This window comes from Pholis gunnellus (assembly GCF_910591455.1).
Source record: "Pholis gunnellus genome assembly, chromosome: 13".
NCBI lineage: Eukaryota > Metazoa > Chordata > Actinopteri > Perciformes > Pholidae > Pholis > Pholis gunnellus.
In genome coordinates, this window is record NC_136540.1 from 12960945 (window position 1) to 12974094 (window position 13150).

The window sequence follows — 13150 nt, forward strand, 5'->3', positions numbered from 1 at the left end:
GGAGATCGATGCGTGAGCAACTGTTGGTGCAGGGATGCATTAATAGCACGGAACCCCTCGTTTGTGTGGAGGGGAAGCGGTAGTGAGAGAGGAGAGAACATTCAGCACAATGGACAGAGTCAGAGAGAGAGAGGGGGTGACTGAATTCACACGTTCCAGCACCATGGACAGAGTCACCAACAGATAGTGAGGTTTTTTTTTTCTTCCTTTCTTTCTTTCTTTTGGAAGGCGTGAACAAACGGTGAATCTGTTCTGTTCCCTCAGCTTTCCCGTGGGACCCGCCTGACAGTGCTCATAAAAACTGCAAGATACAAGAACAGTTTTATCTTACTTGTATCTGCCTCACGTACAAGTTCACACCCACGCACGGATGGTAATGTCACTATATCAGGGAGCAATATCAGTATTCTGCAATAAATGCAAATTAAATGCAGATATAATAAGACGTTTAGCCTAATAAGACAATGCGATCTTTATCGGTCTCATTACTGTTTCACTTATGAATTCCACTTGATTCAGTTGAATGCTCTAGCATATCGTTCGGCTTCACGCTCAGGAAGTTACATACATTTACACTAAAAGCTGTCCAGTCCAGACGTCAGCTGGGAGACCCCCGAGCAGCTCTGCTGGAGCAGCGGGGTTAAGTGCCTTGCTCAGGGACAGCTGAATGAGTTGGCTGACGGGTGTCTAAAGAGCGAACGGAGAAAGACAACTCCACCCACATTTTCCACCTCGCCCCCACTGGATTTGAACCGACAACTCACGGTCACCGTTTCTAAAACAGTCACACAGGGATGCATAGAAACCAGGGAGACCCCCGTGTACCACTGAATAACTTGTAGTCATGGTTCTCCTTTAAATTTCCTCCGTGCCCGCGTACTACATCTGCCACTACCATCACCAGCAGCAGCGCTGCTTCTTGATGTTGTGGTCGGGAATACGCATGCGCCCGACATTGGAATTACTGCACTGGGAAGAATAAGTTGGACCTCGCCTGTCTTCACTAAAAGAAAAATACATATAACATAAGCATGGCAGTGTTCAGAATAAGAAGAATGAGGTGTTTTTGCGTCTGGTTCTTCTCTCTCGTAGTGACCGTGGTGCGCGTCCAAAGGTAAGTGAGAGAGGTTCGGAGGATGCTCCACTCATTTTTTTTTAAGTGTGACTGTGTTACAGACGGCATGGAAAATACTTGGACACTTTATGCTCCAAGAATGTCTCGTGTTTAAATTTCCTGTGCACCTTTTCTCTCTTTTCTCTTCCATAGTGCCGGTGTCAATGACCCTAGCAATATGTCTTTGGTTAAAGAAACGGTGGATAGACTGTTGAAAGGTTATGATATACGATTGAGGCCAGATTTCGGAGGTAAATGAAATCGTATTATCATCAACTCTGACCGAGTTTTCGCCTTGTCAGCCCGTATAATAGTACAGTGTTTAATCCCCGATAACTAAAATCATAATTGCAATTTCGGAAAGTAAACGAGTCATGTCTTATCAGATTCTGCCACAGTCTATGACATTTCTTTTACGATACAGTCAAGGCAAAATGTGCCAAAACAAACCAGAGTAGCGACATGATGAGAGAACACACGAGTGATGTGGTTGAGGGTTGAGTGTGGACGATAACACACACCATCGTATTTATTTCAATGAAAAATCACTACAGGGGGAAAAAAAAGGTGGCTGTCAACTCCCAGTGCTCGCCTATTGGAATTTAAAACAAAACGGTGCCCATTCCTGTTTATGTTCATGTTCCAACTCAGGTGTTCACTGCGATGGAAACATGTTTGGGGCTAGACGATTTAATGTCAACAACTTTTAGGGGAATTACCAGCACTTTCACTGCAGCTCACCGCGTCTAATCCCACCCGAAACGAACACTGTAAACTATTATCCGGCTGACAACAGCTACATTCACAAGTGTTAATGTGTGTTTTCATCGCATATTATCAGCCGTCTATCGTAAAATGTGTCAGTCAATCATACAGGCTACAGCTGATGTACAGTATCTCTATTGCTTACTGTTGTTTTGACCTGTTCTAGGTCCTCCGGTGGGAGTGGGAATGAACATAGACATAGCCAGCATAGACATGGTGTCAGAAGTCAATATGGTAAGTAGGCTATCATCACCTATACTTTGACAGTGGGAGACCATTCTGGACTAATGATCCCTGCCAAGCATAAACCTCCCTGGGGAATTCCCTCCCAAACCACGGGGAAACCCCCTCTAAATGCAGGCCTGTGTAACTGTGTCTCTCCCCCCCCCCCCCCCCTCCCCCCACCCCCAACACTCTCATCAACTTGTGGGTAGTAACTCAACGGCAATGGTCTTTTTGTTTGTGGTTTGAAGGCATGAATTGAACTTGTCTAGGATATTGAAATTGATTGACATAGATGATCGCTTTGTTTTCTGTCTCATAAACCGATTGCTGCTTAATTTACCGAGCAGGCAAAAAGCCAATAATCACTAACTTCACAAAACAAATTATATTGGGAAATAAAAGTTAAATCCAATCACCACTTTCTTTTTGGGAAAGTTAAAGTATTAGCCCAAGTCTTACCTGGTGATTTTTCCCACTGACAATTATGTTGCTCCATGAGAAATGTTTTAGATTGTCTGTTATGGCTGGTTTAAAACGCTGAACTAGAAATAGTGACAGTGGAAGAAGTTGAGAGCTGTGGATATGAGAAGTGGAGATTAAGTTTTGCTTCATACAAGTGCACCTCCTAGTGATGAGATGCTGGAACTGCACTTCAGTTTACAGAGAAACTCAAGGCTGCCTTTTTTTTTGTTACTGAAGGTCAATCTTGACACGTATGATACAGTTGACATAGTGAGACCAAAATTGATATATTTGAAAATATGCATCACATTTTCATATGTTCACTGTCATCTATTTTTTTCTTTTGTAAAATTGTCTCTTTCTGTGGTTGACAGAACTCTACTGTTTTATTAAATTACAACTTCTTTACATCTCGCACAGATGCCTCCTGCTGTTGCAGTTATTTATATGTTACTAGCTGTTATGAGTCATGTTGTAATCTCAGGGAATGGTTACGCGCTGGAATATTTTTGGCAGCAGCACCCAAAGGCTGTTGCTCATGTTATCTCTGTGCTCCTCTGGACTTTGTTGATGTGTAGAGATGAGATGAGAGAACAGATGATGCCATGCCTATTTGCATGTATGTACCCAGAAGACCTGCACAACCATAGGCACATGCACATGCATACACAATGCAGGTCTACAGAGCCCTCCAGAATCGCCTTGAATCCTTAATTAAAGGCATGTTTTCCGTGTGTAACCGATGCAAGAGCTGGAGAGATGTTGTGTTTGTGTGCGTGTGAATGAGTGCCTGCAAGGACAGTATGCATGTCGTAAGTGTACATATGGGATGCACTTCCAGGAATGAAATACTTAAGTATTATGTAAGATGTTATTTGTATCTACATCCCAATCACCTAATGCATAAGAGACCTTTCATTCAATTTATATTTAGCTTTTCTCAGCAGAAATGAAGGTAGTGATTTAGTTACGTCAAATGGCCACTCAATTGTGTAGGCAACAAGCAACTGTATATATTTGGGGTATTTGTTCTTATAAAATAGCATATGAGCAGATGTAAATCCAAGCAGAGTGAGGAAAGGGGGCACAAGCTAGATTTGTAGCCATGGCGTTGCAAGTATATGATATACTGTACAGTAGTACATGTCCAACAGGACACTCCAACATTTATTCTGCTGTGTTTACTATTTCCTCTACTGCTATCATCTCCTCTGGGCTACAACTTTCCGAAAAAAATGTTGAGTATATCCCAGGTTCATTACTCCTACCCAGAAGTGCGTCATGGCCGGAGCTTATACCCACACACACCCACACACGTGGTCAAACACAAATAAATCCCACTCACCATCCAAACACCAATGTCACACAGCTTCTTTGATCATCCCATCCCTTTGTCAGCTTTGGCCCACTAAACACCCTCTAATGTGAAAGGGGAGTCATTACCACCTGACCCATTGGAGTCTCATGAAAAGAAGAGGCCACACATGTGCGTAATGGTTTCGGCATCTTTGATCTGCTCCCCTTCCTATAAATGTAACCACTTTTCAGGATTGCAGCTGGTGTAGAAGCACTTTCCTTTCTTCCATTTCCTCTCCCCCATCTGGCTCTTTGTCTGCCACTTATTTTGGTGTGGGGATGGAACCATCCTGTGTTCTTTCTTCAGAGAGCAGATGAGAAACAGGGTAGAGGATAATGGAGAGATGTTACCGATGGGTATATCCAGCAGTGTCCTAATAGCCATTATGGCAGAGCAGGACACCCATGCGTTGGTGTGTATTAACAATCTATTCTTCTATCACCCACCACTGCTCTCTGTTGAAGGCCTCGCATTGAAAGCAGAGACATGAACTAGTGAGAACATAGTGAATATATTTGATTTTTCCAGGAGGGCTATTAAAACAAGGAACTGCAAAGAGATTTGTCTTAAACCATCTGTTTTAGCACGTTGTTACCTATGTCACAGAGCACAAACCCATTTAGGAACAACACAGGCCTCTAGCTCACTTTAGATGAGTCACCAAACTAAGTATGCAAGCCTTCAAGCGTGAGTCCCCCAGAGGACATGAAGTCCCCTCCACTATTTGTCACGTAAGCAGTTCTTAGGTCCAAAAACACAACCTGGACCCAAGCATGTTAAAAAACCTTGAAACCCAAAACCCCATTCTACCTTTTCTTTTTTAAAAGACAAGCCTCTAGAATACGGTAGTGCCTGGTGACTGTTTATATATGCTAGGGTTAAGACTGTGCACCAATAGCTGGCTTAACTGAGTCATATACTATGTAAAAAATGACATTACATGTCACTTGGGCCTGGAGCCAGACGTGGAATGGAAGCTGTGGCTGGTGTTCATTACATACACATAAAAGGTCACTTGTTCCTGGGTGTCAGGGCCAAAGTCCCAAGCCTTCGAGGGAGAAAAGCAATACGATTTGATTGTTTAAGACCTAGGAGTCACATTTTTCAGCTCTGTATTCATGTGACAGAGAGACAGACAGAGATATATATAGTAGAGATGGTGCTCTGACATTACTAAGTTACCATGTGGAGAGCCAGAAGCGGTGCTGGTGTTGGAGAGAAGGTCATGTAGCGAGTGCTGCTGAGGGTTCATTCCGCATGACTCAGAGGTGGACATACAGATAGGGACACACACACTGAATACCAATGTCATGTTAGACATTCAACCCAAGGCAAGTGGCTTGGCAAGCTTTAATTCATGCATTGGTCAAAGGACGAAGGGAGAATAGTCGGCATATAGAGGAATTGGTTGATTTCTTTCTTTGTCGTTCTTCCCAGCAATTCTTTTTTGTGCTCTTTTTTTCAACTACTGCCATTTAAGTCTCAATATTTGCTTTTGGTTGAGCTCCTAGGCACTTGAATCCTAAGCCAACAGTTTTCACAGGGCAAGAAATACTCCTGTCTGAGGATGAACTAAAGTTCTTATCCTCCTCCAACCAGCAGAAATACCATTATTGATGCACACAAAGGTCAAAAGGAGCTTATTGATTGTTGGAGAAGGACTGTGAATTTCAGAGCTCCCCCACTTTTGTACCCAGGTATTTCCACCTCTCAGCAGATGTCTCTGATAGGATGTATGCTATACATTCATAAGGATCGCACTGAAAACTAGATCTATACATCATATTATACAAATGGTTACATTGTAATTGATGTAGGCTGAAAGGCAAGAGCTCATTGCCAGGCTCTTTGATAATAAAAGGCAAGGGAGATTGGGAAGTACTTATAAGGTATTGCGTAATAGCTCATCTGCATATCTGAAAGCTTGAAAATGATATGAAGTCTGCATCTTGTGTCTAGATCTATTTTAAAGCAGCCTTCAATTGTCTATTGCTGATGTGGGCAGACATGTAAATGGATGAGCAAGAGTCTTCAGCCAAAATAGTAAGCCAACATGATTTACATTTTTTCATGGCACAGATTTAAACATTTAATGACCAGTTTATAATGGCAATGAGGAAAAAACTCACCCTAATCAGCTCATTGTAATGTTAATGATACAAATTAAGAGATGGATGATATAATTAATCTTTGAAGATAATAAATGTATTGTGATTCAACTTTTTTGAAAGGATACAGAGACACTTTTGTCTCTTTTGTCACTGCACACACACTTTTCTTTGGCCGGATTTCACCAAATTAAATCAAATTATCTCCAAACTCCAGCTCCATGATGGTTGCATAGTAACTAATAAGAGTGTCGAGGCAATGTGCAAAGATTCACGGACTGAAACGCTTTCCAATTGTGGGGAGAAATAAATAGACTCAAACTTTGTGTTCTGTTGGAAAATGAACTGTCAAACTATACAAACTATCTCCACACTATATTCAAAACTGGTATTGGTCCTAGTCACCAGATGTAATTCTGGGTGATAAAGCATATATTTCATTAGTACAGTTTAAGATATTATTGTAATCCATAAAATTGTAGATAGTTGGATCGGTATTGTGAACCCAAACTAACCAATAGTAAATGTGCTACGGTAATTACAGTACTCAAAACTGCCACATTCAAATGTTTAGTGACTGAAGTCCTTTGGAGCATTGCTTGCAGTGTCTCCTTTCTTATTCACACTCTATATTAAGCCGACCATATAGGGTAGACATGGGCATACTTGTACACTTTTGATGTCTCTAGTGAGAGTGTACACTCACTTTCTGTTTCTCATATACACATTCTCAAATTCTAATCCCTCGCTGTTCTCCAGTCATGCTTCCTCATAAACTGGTATGTTAACGTAGCCTCCAGGAGAGTAGCTGTTCGAATTACGTAACAGACCGAGCGGAGACAAACTCAACCAGGATTCAGCAAGGATTTGATTTGGTGCTGCAATGGAGGTGGAGAGAACATAATGTATGAAGAAAGCCGGGCTCTAATGTTAACAGTATTGATTTAATTGCATTGCTTAGGATAGATGATACATCGGTCTGACTCATTTCCTAGCTCCTGTTCCAAGACAATTTCATTAAATAACAGCTTGAGTAGGATTAAAAATATATACCGGTTGACTTATGGTGCAGTGCACTAAAATAGGGACCTCATGCATATGTATTAACTGCATGTTATGAGGGAAGAAAACAAGAGGCAATTTAGATGTTAAGAACACAATCACGGTTACATTTTCTTTTAAAGATTAGATATCATATCATATCATATCAATTAATTAAGAGTTACCCAAGAAAAATGGGCCACATTCACGGACCATTCCTGAGAAAAAAAACCCCACTTACGCAGTTTTCAAGTAGATTCTGACATTCAACAATGTTTTCTTATTTGGGATTTCTTCTAGGTAAGAACATATTCTACCCACACTCGAGCGTATACTTGCACACATTTGACTGTTTGTGCAAAATAATATATATTTTTTAGTTTTTCTTTAATTCTACAGTTGTAAAATGGATTTAAATAAAAATTATATTTGCATTATCATGTATAACATTTTTATAATTATTTTCATTACATATATTTTAAAAAGCATTATGGTCTTTAAAATAGAAAAACACTACACTAATACTATCACACATCAGACTGTTCTTAGAACTTTTCTCAAGACCAAATTCAATTGGAAATCTTGGTGAATGAAGCCCAATCTAACTGGATGAATGAATACTGACAACTTTCAGCATATGTTGAATTTAAATACATATGATTTTTTTCCTCTTTTTCCATCCGCTTGTTGGAAGCAAAACAACCTAATAACACAATTTACTATCGCCTGACAAAGTTAATTTGGCAAATGTGCCGGAAAACAGTTGACTGATAAACATTCAACACACAAAAGCAACATTGGAATTCAGGAGGAGTCTTTGTGACCCAACAAACGCGAACAAACTGCTACCGCGCTTGGTTAGTGATTGGCTACGGCGGTCGTATGGGCTGAACCTCAATACCGCAGCTCCAGTCTGACGATCACTAGTGAGCAGACTCTGGCTCAAAATGATGTGAAATGCTCAAAATGGCAGCGGCTGTATCAGTTATATTTTGGCTTCACTTCATAAAGTGGCAGGAAGTGAAGATGTGTCGTTCATTTATATATACAGTCAATATTGTAAATTAATCAAATGCTCCCAATGTAATTCACTCCTTTAAGCGCTTCACTGCCCAATGCACAGATATGACCAATGCAGTTGGATCAGGTCTGATACCAATGATTAGGGGATTGTGGATTATATTCACTCATACCATTAGCATTTCAGGAAACGTTTATTTTTCTAAATGTACTTTAGTCCTTTATTTATTAGACGTGTGGTATTATAATTGTCTGGCTCCCTTTAGTTGGCATAATATTTTCAGCCAACTCCCTGAGTAATTTTCAGTTTCAACTTTACAACCCTTTCATTTGGCCACGTCTTTTTCACTTAGCTCCGTTTTTTCCCCACCCGAAGAGTTTGGCAACAAGCTGCTACACTTATCCACAGATTCAGCAAAGAAAGAAAGAAAAACATGACGCTTACACAGGAGCCGTATACATTGGGCTTACATACGAATAGCGAGCTTGTGCAGAGGAAAGTCACAGGGGACGTTTGAGGCAGCGAAGGAGGAGTGGATGTGAATTGTGTGAGTGGATGTGAATTGTGTGAGTGGAGTGCTGAAACAAACCATACCCCAACTTGCATTATTCATGCTGGTAGGTTTAGATACATGTGTCTAGCTCTAGAGAGTTTTAGTAATCCATTTAGATTACACTGTGTGCCACACAAATGCAGGACAAGGACAGACATTAAGTGGGTTGTTTGTATACTGAAAAGAGGATTTTTATGTCATCAGTAAATACATTACATATGGCCAGGTGTTTATCTATTAGCAGAACCAATTAACTCAATGATGATGAAGATGGCAGATGTGTTGCTGTGATGATGATGTTGATCGTGATGATGAAATAACAACAGAAGATGATTTTTCACTTCATATGGAGGATGAAGAACCAGCAAAAGGAAACTAGGATACATATATGTAAAAGAATCAATGAGAGCAACTGTGCATTACACATTAGATCAGTGGGCGCACCTGCCTCCGCCACTGGGATGCTCTTAGTGTGGGGTGGGCACCGCCAGAAGACTTGCTATTATGATCTACGTACTTCACAGCACCTTATCAATTTCCCGGTGACTTAGATGTGAGTTCAACATTTAATAAATGTGAACACACAATGATGAGATAGAAGAATGTTAAGTAAGAATGATGTTTCAGCCTGTGAGTCGGACTCTTGTTGTGTCATCAAGTGTCATTATCAAAGCAACACTAGGCAAGTGAGTTGCCTGGAAGCTGTATGTTGGTAATATTATCTATAGTTCATATCCTGGAGATGCATATGAGCGATTATCAATTCTGGCTTATTCCTCTGAGTTGAAGACCTCCCCTGTTGTTCAAAAACTATTAAAACATAACATTAGCCACTACTGGGGACATGTTTTTTTATTACAATGAACTTCAGTACTGTAGATCCCATAAACACTGGTCTGCTGTCGCAAATACTCACTGGTGCACCACATTTGTAATAATACACAACTGAAAATAGTCACCAACAAATGCACTATTTTCTCTGGTTTGAGTAGTATTTGCCAAACACTAAAGTGCCCATCCAGTTATTGGAAATGACCTAATCGTAAAAATATATATATATATTGACTAAGACAGATTTAAGATAGATTGTCATATTCATAATTGTAGGCGAATATTTACCAATAGGTTAGCATTCACACTCTTTCTAAAGCAAAAGAGTGATACCTAACTAGTAACAAAATGATCCTGACATAAATATAGTGCAATAATCAACATACAATTAAGCTGGAGGTAACAACTATTTTCTTGGTCAATAGACAGGCTGTTAAAAACAAAGTCAATCAGATAGGGTAAACAAATCCAAAATACTGAGGGTGTTAGGCAGTCAATCAAAAGACAGGCAGATGGCCATATACAAACAGGAACAGATAGGGAAAACAGATCAACAAGGCAACAAGACAACATAGACAGTCTGGCAGAGGCACTACAGTATCCCCTATATACTTGAGCTAAGTACAGATGAGGTGCGACTGAACAGGTAACGGAGTTGCGTGTCGAGCAGGACCTGGGAAACTCGAGAGCAAAAGGTGCAACTGAAGGAGGCTAGAAGAACTCAGAAAAGACGAAGTAGTGAGGAGGAACTAAAGGCAGAGGAAGGAGGAGAGGTAGACGGAGCAGCTGTCGGCCTGACAAGATTTCCTCAGGTTTTTGCGCAGTCAAAATCTCATAAGCTGTGTGCACAAAGATGTCTGAGAAAATGGTGACGGAAGCGTTAGGCAGCCATTATTTCTGTACTCACTGCACCTATCTCTTTAAATCTCATCAGTAGTCTGTACAACAGGTTTCTGCAGATGCCCAATTTTTCATACGGTGAATTCTCTTTAAATGTACCATTCCTCTGTGTTCTAGCATAGCGTGCAACCTTGCAACACACTCCCTTATACATTTTTATTATCTCCCTGGATTGTGCTCACTATTTCTCTTACTCTTCCACAGTTTCTACATGCATGTAAACATCTATTAGGGGTGTAACGGTTCACACAATTCTCGGTTTGGTTCAACACGGTTCGGTGCGTTTTCAATACAGCAAAAAAGCAGAAATGCCGAATCCTCACTGGTGAGACTGTCGAGGGGGCGTGTCTGAAGAACATGGCTCTTCATCTTCCATTCAGTAATGAGGTAATGTGTCGTTACAGTCAGGTAGCTTTGTGTAGTCCGTGACGTCCGGCCTTCTGTTGTCAGAGCAACAGCGGGTGCATCGGACATTTGATTCTCTGTTTGGGCTTTTGTTTTTAATGGTCTGGCGGAATGGGCTCGTGAATGAGTAGTGTCACGGGGCTCAACAGCATTAAGCATGTTCGTACAGCCTGGTTTCCCACTCCAGAGTAGGGTCTCATATCCGCGGCTATAAATATACCTTTAGCCCTGTTTGAATCGGTAGGGAGTAGCTAAACGCTGCGGGGAGAGTTTGTAGCATGTGTGCTGCTGTTGGTTTTCCTGCTAAGCTAATTTAGCGTTGCGTGCCTCTCCCAGAACATACAGTACATGGTTCACCAGAGCAGAATGTTGTTCTTCCGTGGTGGGCGTGTCAGACAGCACGTTTTCTGTTACGTCGGGTGGTTTGCCTTGTTGAGCGCATTATATTTCCTACAATTTAACCTTCTGCATTTTCCAAATGCAATAGTATTATTTAAACGTATTGTTCGGTTCGTAATGCGTACCGAACCGTAAGCCTCGTATCGAACGGCTCAATACGAATACGTGTATTGTTACACCCCTAATATTTATGATCCTCTTCACTTTTTTACCTCGGGCCAGAAGCTGTGCATTTATGTATCCAGCGACTTTGGCTACGTGTGAATTATCTCGACAGCTATTGAATTGATTGCCAAAAAATATTGTATGACAATGATCCTCTCACTATTCATCTTTAGCACTATCATCAGGTCACAATCTTTGGTTTACAATCAAACAATGAGTGAAAAAAAACAATCATATCACAAAAAACTAATCTTTGATAGAGATGTATGCTCACCCCTTAGTTGTGTGAAAAACTAAAAATCTCAGATTTCTTTTGCAAACAAACAAACTTTTAAAGCTGACGCCATTAAGATATCCTAAGAACCATATTACTGCTGTTTTGAGTCTTGTTATACAACAACAATATTGAACATAATATGCAATATCTAACATTTATAAATGAAATGGCATACACCAATAGCATTACACACGCACACACACACTGTCATAAACTAGCCAAGATGTACTGATTAAGCCATTATTAATGTTACAGACACTGCTTATTGTACAATTAATAGCGCAGCTCTAAATGTCAGGGGAAGGAAGGCGTGTAATCAATTCCCCCAGGTTAAACAAGCCCACCAGTTAGGCATCTGATTCACTGTTGCCTGTGACAGTGAATGATGGGGTGGATGTTTAGCCATCTGAGATGCAGCTGTAGGTCTAACTGTTAAACGGCAGCATCATCTATTTTGGTGGGCAGAGCTTGGTGGAATTGACAGCATATGTGTGATTCGCTCATTGCAGGACAATAAGTCCCACACCTGTCCTGTGTCAGGCTGATGTTACTCTCTTTTTCTACATCCACTCATTCCTCGGTTCCTCACTCACTGTCTGGTCTCTCTCACTTATCCGTTCTCTTTGCCTGTTTGACAGTGACACTAGGCTGGGGCACTTCTGCAGGGGGATTAGACAGATCAAAGTGGGTTAATCGGCTGGCCTACCATTTAAGGAGGCATCTCTCCATTCACTAACCCCACTGCTCTATTGGTCTGTGTGCTTTTGCTCACACTCAACAGATCTAGGTTTTGGCACATTTTCACTTCCAACTCTTGTTCAATGGCCCAATGCAAAGTGCTCCGCTCGTTACATGCGTCTTTTCTGAATAAACTTCCAAGTTCACAGGTAATGTACAGTTTCTGCCCTGGTCTCTAAAATAAACTTTCAATGGAGGTTTACTTTAAACAGCAAAACTACTTGGTTAGGTTTTGGCAATAAAACCACTTGGTTCTATTTGGCTCTCTAAGAGCTGTCGCTATTGGGTTTATCCATTCACGCATGCACAGTTGAGAATAGTTTTCCGTGCCCTTGTTGCCTTCACGGGCCACTCTTGAGTCCACACTTGTGTCATATATAAGAGCGTGCGATAGTTTTGCTCCCTGACATTTTTTCTTCAGCGTAAAGCAGTCAACAATGACCCTCTATAGTTTAGAAAGACCCCTGAATAAATGCATTCATTTATACAGACAGATCATTGAGGGTCAGGGACAGGGGAATGAAGAAAGAGTCAAGGATGAGGAAGTCAATAAGGAGTCGACTTTTCAACTTCAGCACATTGTTCAGAGCAAATTTTAACATTCTATCACTCTTGCCCCGAGTCTGTAAGCAACTGCTCTGTGTTGAGGGGACAACACTCATCATTTTGTGGGACCTATTTTTAGATTGTTAATCAAGGTAACATGTTCAGACTGACACACTCAGTATGATATCCCATAAAGTGTGAGTAGAGTGGGATTGCTTCATTTCTGGCTCATCCACCTGCAGT

The 13150-nt window shown here is 41.0% G+C and overlaps 1 protein-coding gene across 2 annotated transcripts in view; it reads left to right on the forward strand.

Annotated features, from left to right (window-relative positions):
- Positions 1 to 1031: 1031 nt before the first annotated feature.
- gabrb2b (gamma-aminobutyric acid type A receptor subunit beta2b) overlaps positions 1032 to 13150 on the forward strand; it is a gene marked incomplete at both ends in the record, with an annotated part of 51691 nt that continues 39572 nt past the window's right edge. Inside the window, 3 exons of one of the 2 annotated variants that reach the window (XM_079170955.1) lie at positions 1032 to 1114; positions 1268 to 1365; positions 2046 to 2113. In XM_079170955.1, coding sequence (XP_079027081.1) covers positions 1032 to 1114; positions 1268 to 1365; positions 2046 to 2113 — 249 coding nt within the window. Of the gene's footprint in view, positions 1115 to 1267; positions 1366 to 2045; positions 2114 to 13150 lie in introns of those variants that run through there. The other variant, XM_079170956.1, reaches the window with a different exon arrangement.